Raw genomic sequence first — 24,648 nt, forward strand, 5'->3', positions numbered from 1 at the left:
TGCCATCTTGTTTTTCTGACCTCTGGAGCTGTGCTAGGAACCCTTGTTCCCTCCAAAGACTGTCTTCCAAATGAAGGAATCAAACCCTTTTATCCTAGATCCCTTCTCTTAGTGTCTGAGGGACCCACTGGTCTGTAAGCACACTGGACAGTGACTTTTACTTCCATTATTTAGCCTATTATTAATAGTAGTTTTCAACCCTTCCCTGGTGGCTCAGACAGTAAAGAATCCACTTGCAAGAAACCTGGATTCGATCCCTGGGTCGGGAAGATCTCTTAGAGAAGGGAATGGCAGTCCACTCCAGTATTCTTGCCTGGAGAATCCTGTCCATGCAGAGGAGCCTGACGGGGTACAGTCCATGGGGTCAGAAAGAGTCAGACACGACTGAGCACCTAACTCTTGCACTTTCAACCCCAGGTGCCCACTAGAATCACCTGGAGAGCCTTAAAAGAACAACTGTGGGTGCGCCCTCAGAGATCTGATTAACTGATAAGAGGGTGGGATTGGGGCATCGGTATTTTTAAAAGCAGCCCAAGTGACTGGAACATGCCAGGAGGTGAAAGCCACTGATCAGCCCTCCCTCTTGCCTTGCCTGGAGGACTCTTGGTGACCCTCCTCCCCAGAGGATCTCCACGCACTCAGGGACTAGATTCTTTTAAATTTGAGGCCCAGGACTTCCCTGGTGTCCACACCCAATGCAGGGGGCACGGGTTTCATCCCTGGTCAGGGAACTAAATCCCACACACTGCACAGTGCTGCAAAAAATAAAAATCAGGCCCACTGTTCACCACTAAAGCAGTCATCTTTCACAACACAAACCCTGCAAAGAAGACTTGTGCACGGATGCCCCAGGTGGCCCATTCCCTAGAGTATCTCTGGAGCTGCTGGCTCTCAGCTGTAGGCAGGCCAAGCAGAAATAGAGCTCCCTGCCCAAGAGAGGCCGGTTTCCCGGTTTCTGGCAGGCGCTGGGGGAACATCACATTTGCGCTGCCAGAGCCTGCCCCTGTTTACCACCAGCCCCAACCACACACACACTCCCCTCCCTCTGCTCCTGTGCTGGGAGAGGAACTGAATTCGTCTTCCTTAGGGAGGAAGATGTGCCTGAATGAGCAGTGAAGCCCTAGGCAGAAGGACACGGGGAGGGCAGAGAAGAATGGGGCAGCAGTGACCACGCAACCACACCATTTATTGCCATGCTGTCTGGGGAGACGCTGTGCGAATGCCCAAGTGCATCGAGGAGGGGAGGGTCTGACTCCCGGATGCTCGAACGTTCTTTCTGAATTGAAGAGTCCAGACCCAGTTCACCCCCTCGTCCCATGCTAACACCCATGTGTGGGCACACGCACATGCAGGGACTTGCACGGTGTCCTCGGGAACAGCAGTTAAATCCTCCCCAGCTTGGAGGAATGCAAGAGAGGTAGAGGTCACTGAGTTTCCTCTGCTTTCATGTCACCTCCTGGCAACCTGTGGCCAGCTTCTAGAAGCAGCATGGGCAGGAAAAGGAAGCGAAAGGGGCTCTGGCCTGCTCCTCCTTGCCCAGGAGTCAAGCCAGCAACTGCAGTTTGCTGTGAGGTAATGCCTGGCGCCGCCTGTGTGTTCCTGCAGGTCGAGACAGATTTGGGCCGGGTGGGGTTGCAGCCCCAGCCGCAGAGGGCACGCTGGGAGAACGGCACCGCAAAGGACTGCCTGTGCCCCAGCCCCACCCTGCCAGGCCTTGGGGTCGGGGCGGGGCGTGGGGGCAGGCTGCGGTCCGGTGGGCACCCTGGCCTCACCTGGACCTGGACCTTCTGGCTCTGCTGGGAACAGTATTCTGTGGAGAACCCCAGCCGAATGCTTGGGGTGAGGCCTGGCCTCCCTGGGTCTCTGAGCCCCTCTGCCCAGGTGCTGTGGACCTGCCGAGACGGGTTCAGAAGGCGCCAGCAAGAAACCAGCTGGAGCCAGAGCCTGGCATCCAGCCCCCCAGCTCCCCAGGCCCTCTCCCGCCCTGGCTGCAGTTGCATCAAGCTTCTCATTAGCAGCTGCCCCCGCCTGGCTGCGGAACATGCTTTGGGCATTTGCCACGAGGCTATTGGGAATTTTGCAACAGTCTCTAGGAGGGTGAGCTGGAAGAGGGGCTTCCCCTGCCATCCATGGCCCCTTCCCCAAGGGTTAAACTGAGAAGGCAGGAGAAAAAACATCAAGTGTCAGCAGCATCTGTGGTACCTAGTGGGACAGAGACAGGGCTGTGCCCCCATCTCTCTGGCCTAGGGGCGTGACCAGCCTCAGAGCCACTGACTTACTCCCCACTGTACCCCTATAATTGAGTCTCAGGTCTTGGCTCTGGCCAGAGAAGACCCATGGACACAGGTGACAGGCACAGAGCAAACGAGGCTCTGAGTCTGGGGGCTCACCTGGCTGTCACCCAAGTCCCCAGAGAGGGCCCCAAGGACCCCATGCTGCCCAGGAAGCCACCTCCTTGGCTCCTTGGTTCCTGGTACCTCAGAGACCCACTCCTTGAAATCCAGTGTGGTGCAGCCAACAGGCCAAGGTGGTCTTGAGTCAACCCAAGAGTGGAAGGCCAGACCTCCACACAGGTAGAAGTCCCTGGGATATAAAGGAGATGGAGCCAAGGCCAGCCCCCGGGCTCCTGCTCCAGGACAGTCGCAGCACCACTGCCAGGCAGGGGGCAGCTCTTGGGCAGAGGCGTGAACAGGAGTCTCCCCTCCTGACTCAGACATGCCCTTCTGGGGGTTTAGAGGGGTGCAGGCGAGGACCGTGTGGGGGGAACTTGACGAAAGCAATGGCAGCCAGCTCCTTGCAGAATTCTTCCAGGACGACCACGCCCTGGAGGAAGGTCTGGTGGTCCAGCCTGAGGGAGACAGCACAGGGGTTACAGCTGGAAGTGTAAGGAGTGTGCCCAGCGGGACATCCCAGTATCTGAGGGACTACCCAGGGACAGACACCTCTGAGGGTCTGTGAGGGACCACAGGCCTCAGCAACGAGCCCTCCTCTGCCCCTGGCCTGGTGCCTCCCCCACCCGGAAGCCCTCGCCATGCCACCCCAGGGCTCTTCCTTGGGTGCCAACTTCCCTTGGGTACTTACTGCTCCCCAGGGACTTGGCCCATCAGCTGTCTGCGCACCAGGAGCAGTTTGCCTGGGAACTGGGGCACCCTCTGAATTCTCTGCATCAAGTCCCCGATCACCTGGTGTGGGAACAAGAGGGGACTGACAAAGAGACCAGAGACCCTGCTGTGGGGTCCCTGGCCTGGTCATACCATGGGAGGGTGGGTGGTACCCGTGTTCTCGCTTGGTGCTGGCAAGGGTGCCCACACCTACAGCCCCTAGCCCGCCCCCATCCCATTGCCCTCCCTTCCTGCCCCCAGCACTGGCATGCTTCCTCTGGCCCGGCCCGGGCGCCCTTACCCTGACGAGCACAGAGAACAGGCTTCGGCAGCCAGGGGCCAAGTTGGTGTAGGGATCCAGGAGGTACTCATGGATAAGGGGGTGGGGGAAGAGGGCGAGCCGGGACAGGACTGAGGTCACCTGCAGGTTCAGGCTGTATGGCTGCAGGGAGCGCAGTGGACAAGCAAGGGTTGGCAGAGGTGCTGAGCATTTCTACCCCCGGCCCCTCTCCACCCGAGCATTGTGCCTGGCCAGTGTGAACGTGTGCGGGGGTTGGAGACGCACGTGATGTATGTGTCATGGGTTCCCTGGGGCTGAGGACATGTTAGGGCGTGTGAAGCAGAGGTGAGACGGGGCTTCCCGGCTGGAGAGAGGTGGGGATTGAGGGGGGTCGTGGAGTCAGAAAAGGGAAGATGACTGGACCCCCAGGGCTGGGCCCTGCTCTCCCGAAGGACTCCAGAGACCTCACCCCATGGCTAGGGCCCAGCCCTGCTGTCTACCTGTTCTAAAATCCGGGACATGCGGTCAAACAGCATTTGGAGGAAGGGACCCTCAAAGAAAGGCCGTTCAGGTTCATGGGGGTCCAGGGGTGGGGGAGCCAGTGGCCAGCCCCAGGGTGTCACTCGGGAGCTGCATTCCTGGAACTAAAAGAGGTGGGAGCGTTAAGGACATGGGCCGAGGAGGAAATGGCAACACACTCCAGTATTTTTGCCCAGAGAATCCCATGGACAGAGGAGCCTGGCAGGCTACAGTCATGGGGTCACAAAGAGTCGGACACAACTGAGTGACTAACACACGCCAGCTGTCAGGGGTGCCAGCAGACTGGGAGAGCCACACAGGCAGACGTGGCTTGGGCACTTGGCCAGAGCTGGGAGCACTGGGCTGGAGATCACAGGGGCAGAGTGCATTAACCCCACACACTGAGTGGCAAGGACGGAGCACCGGCAGAGGCCTCGACACTCACCAGTCCATAAGCATCGTGGACGTAAGTGTCGTATCCCGTCTCCTCCAGGAAGGCCGATGTCTTGGCTTCCTCAGGAACGAGGCAGAGGAAACTGAGGGACAGGACCCTAGATGTGGGGAGGAGGGCCCAGCCTGGGCTGCCCTGCTCCATTTCCCGCCTCCGGGAGCACTCCATCCCAGCCTGTGCCCCATCAGGGCTGTGGCCAAAGACAGAACAAGGCTCAAGTGGCTTGGACTTCCTGATGGGTCCCTACCTATTGACAATCTCAGTCACCGCTGTCTTGCCATCGGGGTTGATGGCAGGGGCCGGGGGAGGCTTCACGGAGGGCTGAAAGCCAGAGTCGAGGAAGCTGTCGGTGAAGTAGGGATCTTCCTCTAGATCTCTGTGCCAGGCAGAAAAGCACAGCACCAGTGAACACAGGAACCAGCAGGGGGCCAGGGGAGGGGATTCCGAGTGGCCCAAGGCCTCCTCCAAGGCACCAGGTTTCACTTACAGGGTGTCCTCATAGCTCTCGGGCTCAGGTGAGCCACGGGCCACGTAAGAACGGCCCTCCAGGTGGCACAGGATCAGGCTCCGGACAATGTGCTCATGGGGCTTCTGCAGTAGCTCCTCAAATAGCCGCAGTGTGGCGATGCTGATCTGGGGCAAGAAGGAATAAGCGGGACACCCCTTCCCCATGCGGGCCTCTAGGGGTGCCTGGAAACTGCTCATCCAGGTGAGAAGAGGTCCCCTAGGATGGGAGTTTGCCTCCTCTGGCCGGGGGCTCAGGTGGCAGGTTTCAAGGGGAGCAAATGGGTGCTGGCCCACGAACCACAAGTCTGGCTGGTCTCGGTTCCATTAACTAATTTGAGGTGTGGTATTGGGCAAGCCAGTTGGCTCTTCTGCACCTTAAGTTTCCATGTCTGAAAAATGGAATACCAGCCTCGCCTACCTCACAGAGCGGCTGTCAGCCTCCAACAAGCCAAATAATATAAGAAAAGCACTTTGTAAAAATAAAAAGTGTTATCATAAGTATGTAATCACAGAAAAGTACTGTGGGACAAAACAGTTTGGCTACCAGTCACTGGGTCACTGTCTTTTTCTTTACTTGGAGGGGAGAGGGAGCTGGGTTTCAATGCCTCAAAGGTAGAACCGCCTTGAAAGCTAATGAAAATGGGAAGAAGCTTCTGGAAATCCCGTGGGCAAGGTGGGGTGCAGGTGAATAGAGGAGGGCCGCCTGCCTCACCTCATCAGAGAGGTGGTCACAGTGCCTGATGAGGTGGGCGCACAGGGTGCGGGGGCTGTCCTCAGGGGCTGCAGGCTGCTGGTCCATGCCCAGGAGGAAGGCCACAGCCTCCTGCAGCAGCGCCGGGGAGCGGAGCTGGCGCAGCATGACTGTGAGCAGGGCAGTGGACATCAGGACGCTCTGTTCGGACCTATGGGAAGAGTGCATTGAGCCATGCCAGGCAGGGGACAGCAGAGGAGAAGCGGGGAGGGACAGGGTGTAGAGGCGCAGAACCCCTTCCTGGTTCTCTTGCATCTTCTGCTGGTATTTCTCTGCTCATTCCCTGTTCCACCTGAGGTCCTGGAGTCTGAGGATGGGAGGCCTTGGTTAACCCACATGGCTCTGGGCCACAAGTGTGTGAAGGGGAACATCAACCGGAGCCCACTGACTCCATGACTGGCCAAGGAGGTCCCTGGCCTCAAGCACAGGAAAGGGCTTGGTGGGGTGGGCGCTTCACCTGGAGCATAGCCACACCTGGAGGGAACTAGATAGAACTTACACGTGTAGGAGCTGGGGCTGCAGAATTTCCACAAATAACTTCTCAGCCACAGCCTTTGCCAAGGCATCCGAAACCACCTGGGTGCCAAAGAGCACGTCTTAAAATGCGTTTTACCGACCACCAACAATTTTCCACTGAGAAATAGCTGTGTCCTTGCACAGAGCCTAAAGTAACAAGTAGAGGGGGGTCTGCTGATCCTGGGCCTCGCCCAGCTCCCAAGAGGCCCCCTGGGTCCTCCAGGTAGAGACAGTACAGAGCAGCATGAGGCTGGAGGGGGTGTGGAGCACCCACTCTGCTTACCGTGTGTGCCTCTGTGATGAGGTGGTCACAGTAGTCAAACCAGCCCAAAAACGCAGCCAAGGCCTCCTTGCCGGGGAAGGAAGCCTCATCAGACGGGGCACTGGGTAACCTGCACGAGAGCGAGGGAGGTGTGTGAGGCCTGCTTCAGGTATAACCAGGAAGTGGGCTCTTTCACCCTTTGCCTTGGAACCTCCATTGCCAGAGGGCCGTTCTACGGGGGGCTCTGAGGGCAGATGGGTGGCTCAGACCAGCAGGTAAAGAATCTGCCTGCAGTTCAGAAGACCTGGGTTCAATCCCTGGGTGGGAAAGACCTCCTGGAGAAGGAAATGGCAACCTACTCCAGTATTCTTGCCTGGAGAATCCCATGGACAGAGGAGCTTGGCAGGCTATAGTCCATGGGGTCGCAAAGAGTTGGATACAACTGAAGCAACTTAACACTTTTCCTGAGGGCAGAAACCAGAGTGATGCTTTCCTGGAGGGTGAGAAGGCCCCTGGCATGGGCTATAACCTCGGGAGGAGGGTGGCCAGCAGGGGTCCCCATCCTCCTTGGAAAACAAGAGAGGCTACCAGGAATATGCCAGGTAGGGCTTCCAGCCGCTGAAAATGTAGACCTGCCTTCCCTGGCTAAGCGCCTACCTCCAGCTGATGCCCTCTAAAGCAGCAATGTCTGCAGGGTCCAGGGAGCTGGGCAGAGACTGGTACAGCTGGCAGAGGTACTCGATGATGGCAGGACAACAAGGGCTGCTCTGTACCAGGTAGGTGGCGGCCGCCTGGGACGCCACGCTTACCAGGAGCAGCAGGTTCTCCCGGGCCTTCAGGGCCACCCGACCTTTCTAGGGGATAAAGGTAGGACTTCAGAGACCTGTGGCTAATCCCTACCTCCCAGCAACTCACCCACCCCATCCCCGCCCCCTGCGTTTTGGAGGCTGCCAGCACCTTGCTCTTGCACAAGCCAATCAGGGTGGTAATGAGGCTGCTCTCCCCAATCGCTCCATCTGGCTCCTCGGTCTCAGCAGGCAGCCGGGCGCTTGAGGCCCAGGCCCCGCAGGTACCATTGTCGGGAGCCTTGATGTGCGGGCGGTCCTTGTCCCTGACACTGGCTGCCTCTCTCAGAGGGGCGGTGGCTTCTCTGGATGCCTTCCTACCAATAGTCTTTTTACCCTGCAAGGGAGGATAGGTAAGGCCAGGCCGCAGTGCAGACCATTCTCCATGACAGCCCCTTGGGAGTCCAAAGGGGGCCTCAGTGTAGAGCTGGAGGGGAGCCTGCCAAGTGCCTCCCCAGTACCTGTTCCATCTTTCTGCCCCCTCAGCAGGGCCACAGGGGGCTTGCCCTGGGGTCTGGGCCCTCCCCCTCCTGCTCCCCAGAGGCGCTCACTTCTAGGATGTAGGTGAGCAGGGCTGGGTCCTGCTGGATCTTGGAGCAGAGGACAGTGGTGAACTGCACCTCCTCCTTTTCTGTGAGGGATCCAGGAACTGTCCCACCAAGTCGGAGAAGTTTCTAGAAGGGGAGCAGGACAGAGACAAGAGGGGGATGGGGTGGCGAGGAAGAGATGGAAGAATGGGGCAGCAGGGAACAGAATCTGTGCACGACCATGGGTTCAAACTCAAGTCCTGCGGCACGGTGCCCAGGGCCTGATGGAGAAGCTGGGGCGGGGGGCGCTCTTTTAGAGTCTCAGAAAGTGGAGTGTTTTGTCAAGAAAGTTTTGGTGCTTTGGGCCTGGCCTTGGAGCAACCCCACCCCAACCCCCACCAGCTTTGCTTGAAAGCACAGGCCTCACCTCCGGACACCCCTTAGCTTCTGAGCCCCTCACCTGCACGGGTCTGTGGACGTTGAGGTAATGCAGGAGCGGGTGTTGCACTTGGGCCAGAACCTTGCTGAAGAACTGGAGCACCTGCTGCCGCATGCCGGGTGGGTACTGAGGGGCGGGGACAGAGCGCCTGTCAGTCAGTCAGCGAGGCAATGCCCCCGCCTGGACCACTCCTCCCCTCACTGCTTGGGAGGGCTGGTGCCTTCTTCACCCACCAGCGCCTCCTCGTTTCACTCCAGGAAACTGGCCTCCTGCTGCTGCCCAGCCCCCTTTTCGCTTAATTTTTGTCCCTAACCTTATCGTTATTGAACATACTATCCGTGGGCTCCTTTGATGCGCCTGACTAGAATTTTCGCCTGTTTCAATCACTGTCGGGTCCCCAGCGCCTAGGCCACGGCCGGTACATGGTTGGTCCTCAGTACATCACTGATGAACGAATGCGGACTGAACGAAAGGGAACATGTCCTCAACCCAAACACAGCGAGAACACGCCACCAAAGCAAAGCAGTGAGGGCCTGAAGCCTGGGGAAGGTGGTGGCTGTTTTGAGCCATCCCAAGTGATCCCATCCCCACACTGCTCACGAGCTCACACTGCACCCCACCCTACCCTAATCCCACCCCCACCCCCCGCCCCAGCGTGGGCACTAGGAGGAGCACAGGTAGAAAGACCTGGATCCCCGGGGCCCTGGCTCAGGTGGAAGGTTCCAAAGGCACCCGAGGTCCGGCCCACCTCAGCCTTGCCCAGCGTGCACAGGGTCTCCAGGATCTTGTGCTGCAGCAGGTACTCCAGGCACGGCCCGGTCTCGCCAGCCGCTGCCTGCTGCTTCTCCTCATACACCAAGATATCCAGCATCTGCTTCAGCCGCCAGGGAATATCTGTTTTCTTTGCGGGGGTGTTTTCATCTAACAGAGATCCAGGAAACAAGGTAAATGGGGTGAAGTCCAGGAACAATGTGGCTTAAAGGGTCAAGCCACAGGGTCTAGGGGAGGTGGGGGGGTAGACAGAGAACAACCTGGAGAAGGCCAGGTTAACAGTTTTCTTCAAAGACTAGAGCAAAGGGAAGTTTACAGTTGATACCTCTCTAGCTAACCCTTCCCAGGTGGTGCTAGTGGTAAAGAACCTGCCTGCCAATGCAGGAGACTGAGACATAGGTTGGATCCCTGGGTGGGGAAGATCCCCTGGAGGAGGGCATAGCAACCCACTCCACTATTCTTGCCTGAAAAATCCCATGCACAGAGTAGCTTGGCTGGCTATAGTCCATGGGGTTGCAAACGAGTCAGACATGACTGAACTGATTTAGCACGTGCTAGCTAAAAAGACGAAAGACCTTTTAGATGAAGCTCAGGATATAGCTATCTGACAGGGCACGTGTACAGGTCCCAGCACTTTATTAGAGAAAAGCAAGCAGCATTTTTTTTCTCTGAACCCTGGGGAAGGACAGTTGGTGGGCTGCCGGCCAGCTCTGGGCCTGGGTGAGAAGCTATGGGCTCAGGGGTCTCTGTTATAACTTAGAAGCTGTCTTCAGCTTCCTAACAGATAACTTCCAGGGGTCTATTTATGTCTCTTTTATACTCATGGAAGGCAGTACTCTATTTTCTTTAAAAAAAAAAAAAAAAAAAAAGCTGAAAAAAAAATCCACTTATGACCATGGGTTCAGACTCGAACTCACTGCCTGATGCCCAGGTCCTGCTGGTTAGTGGAGTTCTCTTAGTCAGTCTCACAGAGTGGATTTTTATAAAGAAAGTTCTGGTACTTTGGGACTGGCCTTGCAGCACCCCCTAGCTTTTCTTGAAAGCACAGGCTCTTGAGCAAGGCAGCTCACCTCACCCATCCCTGCACCTCTGGTCCAGGGACCATCTGGTAGTTAATGGATTGGGCCAGGGGAAGCCCCAAGTGGACCTGAGGCAGTTCTAGAACTTTCCCTAGTTTTCTGCTTGTGACTTCATGAGAAGAGATCTTCAGTCTAAAAGGTGCAAAATTTAAGATGTAAAATGAGTCCTGGGGATTAATGTAATGTACAGCATGGAGACTAGAGTTGATAATATTGTATATTTGAAAGTTGCTAACAGAGAAGCTCTTAAAATTTCTCATCACAGGAAAATAAAAATTGTAGCTATGGGTGGTGACAGATGTTAACTAGACCTTATTGTGATGATCATTTCACAACATATCCATGAATTGAATCAGTATGTTGTACACCTGAAACTAACATAATGTTATGTCAATTGTATCTCAATTTAAAAAAAGAGATTGTTAGTCTAAAGCATTCATTTTTAAAAATATTTCTTGTTATTTTAGGTTATATAAAATATTATATATTTTACGTTTATATTAATCCCATAAAATGACCTATTGGTATGGATGAGGATTTTATTTTTTGCTGCTGTGCAGCATGAGGATCTTATCTCCCTAACCAGGGATTGAACCCCTGCTCCCTGCTATGGAAGCAAGGACTCTTAACCACTGCACCACCTAAAGCAATTATTCTTAACTGGGGGCAATTTCGCCCCTGCTCCCCAGGATATCTGGCAATGTTTGGAGAGACATTTATGCTTATCACAATGGGGAGGGGGTGCTACTGGCATCTAGTGGGTAGAGGTCAGAGTTGCTGCTAAACATACAGTATACCCTCCAACCCCCAACAACAAAGAACGATCCAGTCCAGATGTCACCAGTGCCAAGACTGGGGACCTTGGTCTAACAGAACACTCAGAGGGTCCCTCAGAGTGTCCTAAGGCCACTTTTAATTTTTTGGGCTGGCTCAGGCTGCAAGTAAAGCCTTTAGGAAAGGTGTAGGCATATGGCAGGTGCAATAGTAGATGAGATGGTTAAACAGCATCACTGACTCAATGGACATGAATTTGGCAAACTCTAGAGGAGCCTGGCAGGCTACAGTCCATGGGGTCACAAAGAGTCAGACAGGACAGGACTGAGCAACTGAACAACAAACAAGACTGGAGTCAATCCCCAGTCTGAGCTCTAGGAGGTGGAAGGCTAGGAATGCAGGGGTTACCTAGCAACCAGTGCATCTCCACCAAGCCCAGCATACTGATTACCAAGCAGCCAATGAGACGCTGCCCCCTCAGTGAGGGATCCTGATGGGCCCAGATGAACCAGAGCTAGAGTGTCAGCTGAGGGAGAAGGACCGGGCACGCTATGTGCCTTGGTTTTTTCTCCTCCTGTGCCAGGTATCTGCAAGGGAAATACCCTCTAAGTTGGCTCAAGGAAAAGAGGAATTTATTCCACTTCTTTTCTTTAGTCAGTAAGCCCTGGGCACAGGTACCTGGGGACTGAAGGCCTGGACACTCTGCCCAGCTAAGGGCAAGTGGAGTTCAACATCTGGGATGCAGAGTCAGGCCAGTGAGACCCAGCCTCCTTGCCCCTACTCCTACTCACACAGATCCCTTCCTGGAAGGTCAGGGTGGGGCAGCCCCCACTCTGAAGTGGGCAGTGGATGTCACCTTCCCCAGGACACCTGCATCTCTGAGCTGTGGGGTGACCCCCACCCACCCCTCGCTCCCCAAACCCTCCAGGGATCCCCGCAGGGAAGGAGACCAGGCCCCACCTGTGCTTTCGATGTAGTAGTTCGTGATGCCCTTCCAGTGTTCCACGAAGGCCTCCAGCAGGTCAATGCTGGGCTCCCGCTGTGGAGAAAGCAGACAACCTAAGTGGCTGCCACTATGACATTCTACCATCTGCTAAGTGTTGGATGGCTGCTGGGCCCTGGAGGAGGCACTTGGGATCCTGGGTTCTCAAACTGAATTAATAACACATTTTCTCCAGGACATCTCCACATTGTCTTCATATCTGCCAATAATCTACTGTGTCCTCTCCCCAGACACCCCCTCCCTCCTTGAGATGTTGTGGTCCTGAAACATGTCATGATTGTCCCCCATCCCAGAGTGGCTAAGACTGTTGGTGGGGAAAACGGGCACAGAAACAGATCATTTCTGTACAACGTGGTTATGCTACAATAGATGTAGAGGAAAACAGGAAAGCACCCCCCAAAAAACAAAATTTAAATGGAAAATGTGGCAGAGACAAAGCATTCAGGTCCGTTTCACTTTGAGAGTCTGAAAATTTGGGTTGAAGGCCACCACAACTCAGTTGCTAGGTGGGTAATGTTAGAATATGAAGCAAGTGGGATTTCCCTGGGGGTCCAGTGGTTAAGACTCTGTGCTCCCAATGCAGGGGGCACCAGCTGGATCCCTGATCAGGAACTAGGATCCCACGTGCCATGTGGCTTGCACCCACCAAAAAGTACCTAACTTATGGTGGTGGTTTAAGTCATGTCCGACTCTGCTGACCCATGGACTATAGCCTGACAGGCTCCTCTGTCCATGGTATTTCCTAGGCAAGCATACTGGAGTGGGTTGCTATTTCCTTCTCCAGGGTATCTTCCCGACCCAGGACTGAAGCCAGGTCTCCCACACTGGCAGGCAGGTTCTTTACCCCTGTGCCACCTGGGAGGCCCACCTTATAACGTGTGCCATCTTTTGTTAACAGTGCAGGGTGTGCACCCCATCTTCTCTCAGTTCTGCTCCTGTCCACACTTCCAGCTCCTTTGATCACCCCAAGGAATTCTGATCTTCCATGAGCAGCCCTCGAACCTTCCCGTTCTCCTAAAGCAACCTCTCCATTCCCACGCCCCAGCTGGAACTAACCTTGAACTGGTAACAACCACTACCTCTGAAAACTTCTCCAAAAACGGCATTTCTTCTCTTTTCTTGCAGAGTAAATGTTCCCAGGGGAAAAATGCATATTCCAGTAGTCCCTACCCACATCCCTACCTTATGGTCTTTCCTCTAGCCGCTCCTCTGCCTCGGAGACATTATATATCCCCCTACACCTGTTTAGGTCCTAGCAGTCCCCAGTGAGGTCCAGCTCAAAGCTACCACCTCCACAAAGCTGTCTCCGGGGTCCCTGGACGCACCTCTCTCTAACTTCATGATTTACTGCACCACAGGACGGGGTGTCTTCTTCTTCCATAACTCCCTCAGCAGGTATCTATTGATGCCCGTGTACGAAAACCATGCCTGATGCTATGAGCCACACAAGGATGTCTAAGAGCCAGTCCTCCAGAATATAAAATGCACTGAAGAGAATATAAAATGCACTGAAAATGCACTCAACTACAGCAAAGTGTGAGATAGTGGCTGGTACAGTAGCTAAGACTCCATGTTCCTAATGCATGGGGCCTGGGTTTGATCCCTGGACCAGAACTAGATGCCTCATGTCACAAATAGAAGATGCCACAGGCAACAATGAAAATCAAAGATCCTGCATGTGGCAGCTAAGACCCAGGGCAGTCAAATAAAAGAAAAGAAGTAGTAGTAGTGTGAGAACACAGGAGAGGTGGACAGTGACCTTTGAGCGAAGAAGGATCAGTTCCAACAAGTGAAATGAAGAGGCTACGCTGAGGTCATGCGGGAACTAAAACCCGAAGAGCTGGGTCTGATTTCAACAATAAGGGACGCAGGAGAGATGTTTCCTGCAGAAGGATCTTTGCAAAGTGTGTCCAGCACAGGGATGGATAGATGAGTGTGTGGGGCATTGAACTTCTTGGCAAAACCAAGAAGTCCCTTTTTTCCCCTTTGCAGGTAGTTGGGTGCAGGTCAGTGACATCTTCTGAGCTCCTGAAGAGTCATCTGGTGGGTGTGTAGGAGACAAATGCAGAATGAAGGTTTAGCAGGCCATTATGACAAGAGGAGGAAGAAATGACACTGAATCAGAGATACTGCCCCTTGCCCTGGCGGCCTGGGCAGTCTTCTTTCAGAGTTAGCTGTGGGGGCCACAACCTTCATGGAAGTGGCACCTCCCACAGTCATTCCAAACGCACGGGCCATATGGAGTGACTGTATCTTATCACGGTCTATATGGTGCTATTATTGTTGGGTGAACAATCATCTCTGTAGGAGACTGTGAGCTCCTTCAAGCCCAGGGTTCTGTGTTTCTATCTCTGAGAGTCCCTAAAGGGCTCTGCACAGAGTGACTACTCATTGATACTTACTAAAATATCTCAGCAAACTCCTCAAACCTGGACTTCCCTGGTGGTCTAGTGGTTAAGAATTTGCCTGCCAATGCAGGGGACACAGGTTCAATCCCTGGTCCAAGAAGATCCCATACGTGGAGCAACTAAACCCATAGCGTCACAACTGTTGAGCCCATGCACCTAAGAGCCCAAGAGCCGCAACTACTGAGCCAAGTGCCGCAGCTACTGAAGTACGTGCACCTAGGGCCGGCGCCCCACGAGCACCTAGGGCCGGCGCCCCACGAGCACCTAGGGCCAGCGCTCCACAAGAGAAGCCACGGCCATGAGCAGCCCGAGCACTGCAGCAAAGAACAGGCCCACCTGCCGAAGCTAGAGAAAGCCCACCAGCAGCAGCGAAGACACAGTGCAGCCCAAAATAAAAATAAATAAATAACAAGTGAATACATCTTAAAAAAAAAAACCTCCTTAAGCCCTGCCCACAGTTCCTTGTTCTGGGAAAACCCTCTGACCCTTAACCACACTATGATCGTCTCACAAGCCTGTGATGGGGTCTCATCTAACCCTAAAATTCACTTATAGTCTCCTAAAGCTTTAAGCTTGACTTAAACGAAAAAAGAACAACCCATGGAACAAAATAGAAAGCCCAGAGATAAATCCACACACATATGGACACCTTATCTTTGACAAAGGAGGCAAGAATATATAATGGATTAAAGACAATCTCTTTAACAAGTGGTGCTGGGAAAACTGGTCAACCACTTGTAAAAAAATGAAACTAGAACACTTTCTAACACCATACACAAAAATAAACTCAAAATGGATTAAAGATCTAAACGTAAGACCAGAAACTATAAAACTCCTAGAGGAGAACATAGGCAAAACACTCTCCGACGTACGTCACAGTAGGATCCTCTATGACCCACCTCCCAGAATATTGGAAATAAAAGCAAAAATAAACAAATGGGACCTAATTAAACTTAAAAGCTTCTGCACAACAAAGGAAACTATAAGCAAGGTGAAAAGACAGCCTTCAGAATGGGAGAAAATAATAGCAAATGAAGCAACGGACAAACAACTAATCTCAAAAATATACAAGCAACTCCTACAGCTCAATTCCAGAAAAATAAATGACCCAATCAAAAAATGGGCCAAAGAACTAAATAGACATTTCTCCAAAGAAGACATATAGATGGCTAACAAACACATGAAAAGATGCTCAACATCACTCATTATCAGAGAAATGCAAATCAAAACCACTATGAGGTACCATTTCACGCCAGTCAGAATGGCTACGATCCAAAAGTCTACAAGCAATAAATGCTGGAGAGGGTGTGGAGAAAACGGAACCCTCTTACACTGTTGGTGGGAATGCAAACTAGTACAGCCACTATGGAGAACAGTGTGGAGATTCCTTAAAAAACTGGAAATAGAACTGCCTTATGATCCAGCAATCCCACTGCTGGGCATACTCACTGAGGAAACCAGAATTGAAAGAGACACGTGTACCCCAATGTTCATTGCAGCACTGTCTATAATAGTCAGGACATGGAAGCAACCTAGATGGCCATCAACAGATGAATGGATAAGAAAGCTGTGGTACATATACACAATGGAGTATTGCTCAGCCATTAAAAAGAATACATTTGAATCAGTTCTAATGAGCTGGATGAAACTGGAGCCTATTATACAGAGTGAAGTAAGCCAGAAAGGAAAACAGCAATATAGTATACTAATGCATATATATGGAATTTAGAAAGATGGTAACAATAACACTGTATACGAGACAGCAAAAGAGACACTGATGTATAGAACAGTCTTTTGGACTCTGTGGGAGAGGGAGAGGGTGGGATGATTTGGGAGAATGGCATTGAAACATGTAGTATAATATAATATACGAAACAAGTCGCCAGTCCAGGTTCGATGCACGATACTGGATGCTTGGGGCTGGTGTGTTGGGATGACCCAGAGGGATGGTATGGGGAGGGAGGAGGGAGGGGATGGGGAACACATGTGTATCTGTGGTGGATTCATTTTGATATATGGCAAAACCAATACAATATTGTAAAGTTAAAATAAAATAAAATATATTAAAAAAAAAAAAAAAAAAAGAACCCAGGAAAAAAAAAAAAGGAGAAACAGAACAAAAGTTAGCCAAAACAGACCGTTAGAGCTAAAAAAACCCATTAGATAATCTTTACCTGAATATATTGTTAGCTACTGTAACTCCAGAAAAAAGAAACTGCACCAAATGATTTCTTTTAAAGATTATATATATATATATATATTTTTTTTTTTTTTTTTTAGCAAATAACTGTAAAGATTGCTATTCTATTTTGTCAGAAGAGGGCAGGAAAGAGCACTCTTTCTCCTTAACACTTGCTGGGTCAAGTTCAGTCAAGCCACTTGCTGGCGGTTTTAACCTGGTGACCCAGCCCTGGGAATATCTGTGCTCAAGCTTGGGGTTGAGGAGGGAGAGGGGACCATCTCCCCTGGTGGTCACATGGGACCAGTCAAATTCCTAGGGCATCAACTATATATTGTATACTGAGGGGCCTAAGGACACCTGCCTAAAAATATCTCCCGTGACCACCAACTCGCCTCCAGCCAGACACTAACATTTCTACAGAGGAAGCATTAGAAATTCACTCCTCAGGGCTAGGGTCCTGTCTGTCCTGTTCACCCACCTTGTGTCTGGAGCTTTCCCAGACAGGTATGAAGGAGTGTCAGATTATGTTCTAACATGACAGCTATTTTGACTGGGGACAGAGAGGAGGGGAGGAGAGATCATTCTGGAACCCCCTCCGGAGGCAGGATGACCCGAGGTGCCTACAAGGGCAGGGCTGGGGCAGGTGAAAGAGTTGAGAAAGCAGGAACTTTTCACTTTCTTCACAAGTTTGCTTAAGGCTGAGACTGTTCTCATTCATAAGCCCTGATCTGGGCTGTGTGTTGGGGAGGTGGGGCTTCCCTGGTGGCTCATCAGTAAAGAACCTCCCTGCCAATGCAAGAGATGTGGGTTTGGTCCCTGGTCCAGGAACCCCTAGAGAGGGAAATGGCAACCCACTCCAATATTCTTGCCTGGGAAATCCCACAGAGAGAGGAGCCTGGCTGGCTACAGTCCATGGGGTCGCAAAGAGTAGGAAATGACTGGACTGACAGCTTGAGCACCCAGGCATGCATTGAGAAGGAAAAGGATAGAAACCAAGGCTGCTTCTCCTGGGAACATTTGATACACTCAACTGATCAATTAGGAGAGTTTAGACTATGGACAAAAGAATTGTTAACTTCACAGGCAGATTCTTGGCAGGGTTACTTTGACTGGAAGGCATCCTGCCTACCCTATCTAAACCCACACTTTTATCTTGCTGAGTGAACTGTGGGCGCCTCTGACCAGCCTTCAAACCCAACAGAAAATGGCAGAAACACAAATTCCTTGGCCCCCTGGCCACCCCAGGCACCACCAGAGCTGGCCTCTCGGACTCAAGGTCAACGGGGCTTGCGGTGGCCTGGGATTGAGATAACATTCTGGAAACGGCACTTGTATCCAGGATAAGACTGTTTCCTGGGCTAGGCCCACCCCTCCCCACAATACCCACCCCCCCACCCCGCACACACACACACACACACTTGGACTGTATCTGCACCCTTCCTGGGGACTTGGGCAGATGGGGCCTGCACTTCCCAAGTCGAAGGTGAGAGGGCCGACCGCGCGAATGAGGTCTTGGAGGCGTCGGAGGGCAAGGAACCAGAGGAAGGGGCAGCTATTTTTTAAGGCCAGGTGACCAGGAAGGGAGGAGCGCGGGGGAAGAGGAAGGCCCACAGGCTGGGGGAGGGGACTTAGGGGGAATTTTGGGAAGAAATTATTGGGTAACAGGGGAGCACTCGGCACGGAGGAGTTTGGGAATTGGGAGACTCCGGGAGCAGGGAAGATAAACAGGAAGCAATTCGGGGAGAAGGGTTAGGGGCTGGAGCGACCTGAAGAAAAGCTAGGAAGAGGGACGAATCAAGAAAGAAGCCACTGGAAACGGGAAGAGGGAGGGGTCCAGGAGGGGGCGCGGTGGGGGAGCGAAGAGGCCCAGGACGGGGCTCCGCGCGGCCCGGGTAGGGGTCCCTTCCCCGAGGCGGCCTGCGCCCTCCGCCCGCCCGCGCGCCCGCCGGCTCCTCTCCTGGCCCCGAGTCCGCCCTTCCGGCCCCCCTCCGGCCTCACCGCCCCCACGGCCTCCTGCAGCAGCGCCCCGAGCCGGCTCAGCATGACGGCGGCCCGGTTCCCGGTTCCCGGTTCCGGGGCAGCGGCGGAGCTCCTGGGCGCAGGCGGCGACCCGGAGGCGCAGCGAGGGAGGCGGGGCCCCGGCCGCCCCGCCCCGCAGCCCCCGCCCGGCCCAGCGCGGGGTCGGAGAGGAGGCCGGCAGCCGATGTGGCCCGGCCGGGCAGCGAGGAGGGGCCCCGAGGCTGGGGGTCCCCGCCGCTCGCCGCGGCAGCAGAAAGACAAGGTCAAGTCCTCCGGGGCCCCTGGGGAAGCCAGGAGGCAGCGAGCGAACGACCCTTAGGGAAGGGCGCGTGGGACCAAGCACGTTTTTCCCATGAGGGATGAGAAGGTACCCGTGGATCTGGAAGTCTCTAGACGTCCCTCATGGAATCCCATTATGCCTACCCCCCGCCCCCGCATCGTAACGATGTCAGGGATCAGCAGACATACATTTTGAACGGTTGACTGCCTTGTGATGAAGAATCTCTTTCCATTCCTGGGGGGCTGGGGCGGGGGGCTGTGGAGGAAGATGGGGAATGGGCTTTGAACTGGCAGAGCTGGCTGCTGGAAGGCACCCTGCCAAAGGGCCCAACTTTGAACATTCCAGGAAGCCCTGCGTGGTTGAAGGTTCTGCCTATGTAATCCTTGGCCTTGATTTTCTCAGTGTGCTATCCCCTTCCCCAAGTTAGACACTGTTTCTTCCCCTATTGAGTCCAGAAGGGCAGAACCAAGCCAGGGTGACTTCTTCCCCCCATCCCGGTCCAGCACAGTAGCCACTGGCCACTTGTGGCTATGGAGCTGAAAAATGTTACTCCTAACTGACACATGCTGAAGACATGTTGGACAAAGGAAAGAATGTAAAATAGTCACTAACGGGGCTTCCTTGGTGGCTCGGGGTAAAGAATCCGCCTGCCAATGCAGGAGACGTGGGTTTGATGCCTGGTATGGGAAGATCCCACATACCACAGAGCAACTAAGCAGATGTGCCACAACTACTGAGCCCACCTGCTGCATGCCCTGGAGCCCGTGCTCTGCAGCACTGAAGCCACTGCAATGATAAGCCCTCACACTGCAACTACAGAGTTGCCCCCGCTTGCTGCAACTGGAGAAAAGCCCTCTCAGCATAGAAGATTTAATGCAGCCGTAAATAAATAAATAAAATTTTTTTCAATTAAAAAATAGTCACAGGGTATTTTGGGCTTCCCGGGTGGCACCAGTGGTAAAGAACCTGCTTGCCAATATAGGGGACATACGAGGCACAGGTTCTATCCCTGGGTGGGGAAGATCCCCTGAAGGAGGGCATGGCAACCCACTCCAGTACTCTTGTCTGGAGAATCCCATGGACAGAGGAGCCTGGAGGGCTACAGTTAATTCATAGGGTCGGAAAAATTTGGACACAACTGAAGTGACTTGGCACGCACACACACACACACAATGATGTTTTAGGTTGATTGCAAGTTCAAATGCAATCAGGTAAATTGAGTTAACCAAAGTACATTATAAAAATTAATTTCATTGTTGCTTGTTACTTTAAGTGGCTACAGTGCTGGTCCATATTTCCTGTCAAGTAAGTCACACTGGCCCCGTTTTGCCCTTGTAGACACACCAAGGAAAGATACAGATGGTGGGTCTCCCGGAAAAGTGGGGGCCACACTGGAAAAGTACACCCCAGAGTCACACAGGCAGAACCTTCAACAAGAATAGACTTTCCCATAATGTCCAAAGCTGGGCCCTTAAGAAGGAGGCTTTCTAGCAGCCAGCTCTGCCAGGTCAAAGCCCATTCCCCCGCCTCACCCCTCCACCTCCCCAGAATGGAAAGATACTCTTCACGACTACAGGGCTGATGTCTGTTCAGAATGTATTCCTGCTGACCCCTGACACCATCTGATGAGAAGGTAAGGCACCAGGGGTTCTGTGAAGGAAGAGGGTAGCCCCTGTCACAGATCTGAGGACCTGGAGCTGTGGGGTTCTGGAGCTTCACTGTTCCAGCCGTGCCCTGGGGGCCCCATTCACCAGTGAGACTGAGGCCCCAGAGGCAGCGCCTGCCCAGAGGTGGCTGTGTGCTGTGGAGCCTGAAGTCCAGACTAAGTCATGGGGAGGCCGGGGTTCCCCTGAGCCCAGGCTGCGCTAGTATTTGGATCTCAGTTCTCCGGCAGCTGCTTGGGGAAAAATAGATGTTTCAAACAGTTCATCTACAATTGGTCCCTGGTGAGAAGCCTATGGGAAATGAGAGGAGGCTTTTTAAGCTAAAAAGTATAAAATATAAGAACAAAGACAAGAAACAAGCCTGTATTGTGTATTAAGAAGCAATCTAGGGCTTCCCTGGTGGCTCATTGGTAAAGAATCTGCCTCCCAATGCAGGAGAGGATGAGATGGCTGGATGGCATCACCAATTCAATGGGCATGAACTTGGGCAACCTCTGGGAGATGGTGAGGGACAAGGAAGCCTGGCGTGTTGCAGTCCTTGGGGTCACGAAGAGTCAGACACAACTTGGCGACTGAACAACAACAACAATGCATGAGACATTTTTGGAATGTCCTTTTTTGGAATTCCTTCGAATTTAGGTCACCACAGAGCACTGAGTAGAGTTCTGTGTGCTAAATACAGCAGGTTCTCGTTAGTTATCTGCTTTATACATAGTATTGTATAGATGTCAGTCACAACCTCCCACACCATCCACCCCCATTTTCCCCCCTTGGTATCCAGTCATTTGTTCTCTGTCTTTTTATTTCTGCTTTGCAAATAAGATCATCTTTAGTATTTTCGGACCAGGGTTCGATCGCTGGTCCAGGAAGATACCACATATGTCAGAGTAACTAAGACCATGCCCCATAACTACTGAGCCTGTGCTCTAGAGCCCAGGAACAGATACTGCTGCAGCCCACGCACCATAGAGCCTGTGCTCTGCAGCAACAAGAGAAGCCACCGGAGCGAGAAGCCCGCACATTATAACTAGAGAGTAGCCTCCCCTCGCCACAACTAGAGAAAAGCCTGTGCAGCAATGCAGAGGCTAGAGTTCGGCCAAGCCCGGGCTGGGCTAGTATTTGGATCCCACCAAAATAAGTAAATTTAAAAAAAATTAAAACAAAACAGAAGTAATCTAGAGTGTAGTCCAACATTGTTCTCTGGGTCTTCTTCCTCGTAGGTAAAGGAAGCAGGCTGGATAGGTTAAATCCACTTTTTTTCCTTCAAGATATTTCAAGGAAATGTAGGATGTAGGGGAAGTGTATAAGAACTTCATAATATTTTATTTGGTTTAATTTAAAAATTTTAATTTTAAAAGCCCTAATAAAAGTCAGTGGACACACTTGTGTATGTGCTAGAGCCTACTGATGCAGCTAACTTCTGCTGCGAGTTTACCTTATTGAGAAGAGGTTTGAATAAACCTCCCCTTCTGTCAATGTAAACGAAGGTAGAAGGCTGTTGCAGAAGAAACAGCTTGAAAGAGCAAGTCACTAAGCCCAGATTCAAGAGAAGGGACTTAGCTGCTGTCTCTCAACACTAGGAATGTGGCTGTTCGCATTTGTGTGTGTCATTATTTTAAAATATTTATTTATGTATTTTGCTGCACTGGGTCTTGGCTGTAGCATGATGGGTATTCCTTGTGTCATGCAGGATCTTTCACTGGGGTACACAGGCTTAGTCACCCGGGGCATGTGTGATCTTAGTTCCCTAACTAGGAGTCCCCTGCATTTCAAGGCAGATTCTTAACCATCGGACCACCAGGGAAGTCTCTTGTGTGCATTTTTAAACCACTGAAATTTTGTAACTACTTATCTATGTAAACTGGAGAAGGAAACGGCAACCCACTCCAGTATTCTTGCCTGGGAAATCCCATGGACAGAGGAACCTGGCAGGCTACAGTCCACAGGATTTCAAACGAGTTGGACATGACTGAGCTCCTTATCTGAATCTATGTGAATCAGGATTTTGTTGATACTTTGCAACCAAAAACAAGAGTAATTTAGGTCCTGCACTTGTTGAAAGGGCAGTGGTCATATATAATCCCTGGCTTAAAATTTTTATACCCATCAAATAGCTTCCTTATTCTCATTGATTGATTTCATAATAATTGACTATAAAATTCACTTATAAATGTATTCTAATTACTAGTAGTAAGATCTAATTAAAAAAAAAAAGACTGGCTACTAAAAAGGTTTGGAAACCACTGGACTATATAATCACCAAAGTTTTATTTTAGGTTTTATTTTAGATCCCTACTTTGAGGGCTTCCCACGTGGTGCTGGTGGTAAAGAATCAGCCTGCCAATGCAGAAGGTATAAGAGACTTGGGTTCAATCCCTGGGTTGGGAAGATCCCTTGGAGAAGGGCATGGCACCACACTCCAGTATTCTTGCCTGGAGAATCCCATGGACAGAAGAGCCTGGCGGGCTATAGTCAGTGGGGTTGCAAAGAGTTGGAAATGACTGAGGGTCTGGGCTAACACATTCCACTTTGAGCTGCTTTAAATTTCTTGGGAACTTCAAATCCTTTAGGACCTCAAGTCCAGTTGAGCCCTACCATAAACATTTCCCAGAGTGCCCTGGGATCAAACATTCCTCCCACCCCTTGGTGCAAAGCATCCTGGGAGCTCCTGTCCATCATGCTAGAACACGGTAAGCCTTCCAAACATTCACTAAATACCCATTCCTCTCTCTGCTGCCCTTGGAGAGACAACTGTCTGTACTGGGAAGGTCCCAGCTTAGTGGTGAAGAAACTGGGATGTGTGTCTCCAGTCTGCATTCATTAGTTGCTTGTAGCCTCTAGCGAAAACTTCACGTGAAATGTCTCTATTCCACAATTGTCTCATCCTGGAAAAGGATGAAAACAACCTGTGTGTGTTGTTGACCTCATGAGTTTGTTAAGAGGATCAAACAACGTTTTGGATGTCACAGAACTGCTACCATTTAAAGGAATCACTCAGGGACTTCCCTGGTGGTCTAGTGGTTAAAACTCCACATCCCCAATGCAGGGGGCTGGGGTTTGATCCCTGGTCATCCTGGCCTGGGAACCAAGATCTTGATGCTGCATGGTTCAGCTAAAAAGAAATAAATATAAATAAATACTCTACAGAATAAAAGTTAAAAAAAAGAAGTAATCATTCCCATTTGAGCGACTGTTATCCACTTTGATTTTTTTCAGCTGAAGGGCCTAGAAACTCAGGGGGGCAGGAGAGTTGATTCAGGTATCAGGTACAGTCTTGGGTTCACACTCGGGCCCTCCTCCAACTCACCGGGTCCTCTAGACTGCATACCTCTTCAGGTGCCCAAACCCAGGTTCTGATCCTGCTGGGTGATCTGGGCCTGCCCCCACCAGCACCCACAGCCAAAGTCCTTTTTCTAATCTTCCAGTGCAGTCTTCACCCCCTCCACCCACTCAAACAGGCCTGTTCCCTGCCCAGTTGCCTTGGGCGGTCCTGCCAAATCAACCAAGTTACCCCTGCTCCTTCAGCCTCCACTTGACCCGTGTTCCTGCTAGATTTCACCCATCATTTCTTCACCCAGCTTCCCAGGTGGCACTAGTGGTAAAGAATCCGCCTGCCAGTGCAGGAGATGCAAGAGTTGTGGGTTCAATCCCTGGGTCGGGAAGATCCCCTGGAGGAGGAAGTGGCAACCCACTCCAGTATTCTTGCCTGGAGAATCCCACCATGGACACAAGAGCCTGGCGGGCTACAGTCCATGGAGCCACAAAGAGTTGGACACAACTAAACACAACACCCCCAAGTTTTTCCCTCCTGACCCTTGACAATCAGCTCACTGCCCACTCACATACCGCTGACCTTTCCTGGGTGTTTGGCCTCCCCATTAAACTGTGGGTATCACAGGCCCGGAAGGGTACAACCATGTTGACTATTGATGAGCTTGACTCGCAAAGGCTACACTTAGGGCTTCAGTGGAGGGCAGAGCCTTTTTCCCCAGCTGCCTCTATTTCACCCTCCAGAGTGTGACTTTCTGGCCCCTTGTCCATGCCACCATCACTCAGCCCCTGAAGGAGAGGAGGCAGACAGGAACTGCTAGCTTGCCCCCGCTTTCCTGATAGGGGGCGGGTAGTATGTGTGCCCTCTCTCTCCCTCCTCCAGCTCTGCCTCCCCCTTCCCCCATTTGAACCCTTGCTCCGTGGCTTTTCTCAGCCTGGCATCGCTTGTCCCTCCTACCCCGATGTGGAAGCTCATAAAGAACAAATAGATTTGGGGCCC

At 52.2% G+C, this 24,648-nt stretch overlaps 1 protein-coding gene across 3 annotated transcripts; it reads right to left on the bottom strand.

Annotated features, from left to right (window-relative positions):
* Window positions 1–867: 867 nt before the first annotated feature.
* Window positions 868–18,571, bottom strand: FHIP2B (FHF complex subunit HOOK interacting protein 2B). Of its 3 annotated transcripts, none has more exons than XM_070375508.1 (17): window positions 18,414–18,571; window positions 11,783–11,861; window positions 8,947–9,119; window positions 8,220–8,324; window positions 7,784–7,906; window positions 7,345–7,569; window positions 7,045–7,241; window positions 6,409–6,517; window positions 6,109–6,185; window positions 5,571–5,760; window positions 4,839–4,984; window positions 4,599–4,727; window positions 4,346–4,436; window positions 3,882–4,025; window positions 3,403–3,543; window positions 3,082–3,182; window positions 870–2,848 (listed from the first exon to the last, which is right to left on the bottom strand). In XM_070375508.1, exons 1-17 carry the CDS (start codon window positions 18,456–18,458, stop codon window positions 2,710–2,712), a joined length of 2,214 nt encoding a protein of 737 aa, XP_070231609.1. In that variant the 5' UTR covers window positions 18,459–18,571; the 3' UTR covers window positions 870–2,709. The 3 variants fall into 3 exon arrangements, with proteins under 3 accessions (XP_070231610.1, XP_070231609.1, XP_070231611.1); XM_070375510.1 differs by lacking the exon at window positions 18,414–18,571 and adding an exon at window positions 17,834–17,880 and having other exon boundaries at window positions 871–2,848; XM_070375509.1 differs by lacking the exon at window positions 3,403–3,543 and having other exon boundaries at window positions 868–2,848.
* Between the last annotated feature and the right edge of the window lie 6,077 nt (window positions 18,572–24,648).

This window comes from Bos mutus, chromosome 8 (assembly GCF_027580195.1).
Source record: "Bos mutus isolate GX-2022 chromosome 8, NWIPB_WYAK_1.1, whole genome shotgun sequence".
Lineage (NCBI taxonomy): Eukaryota > Metazoa > Chordata > Mammalia > Artiodactyla > Bovidae > Bos > Bos mutus.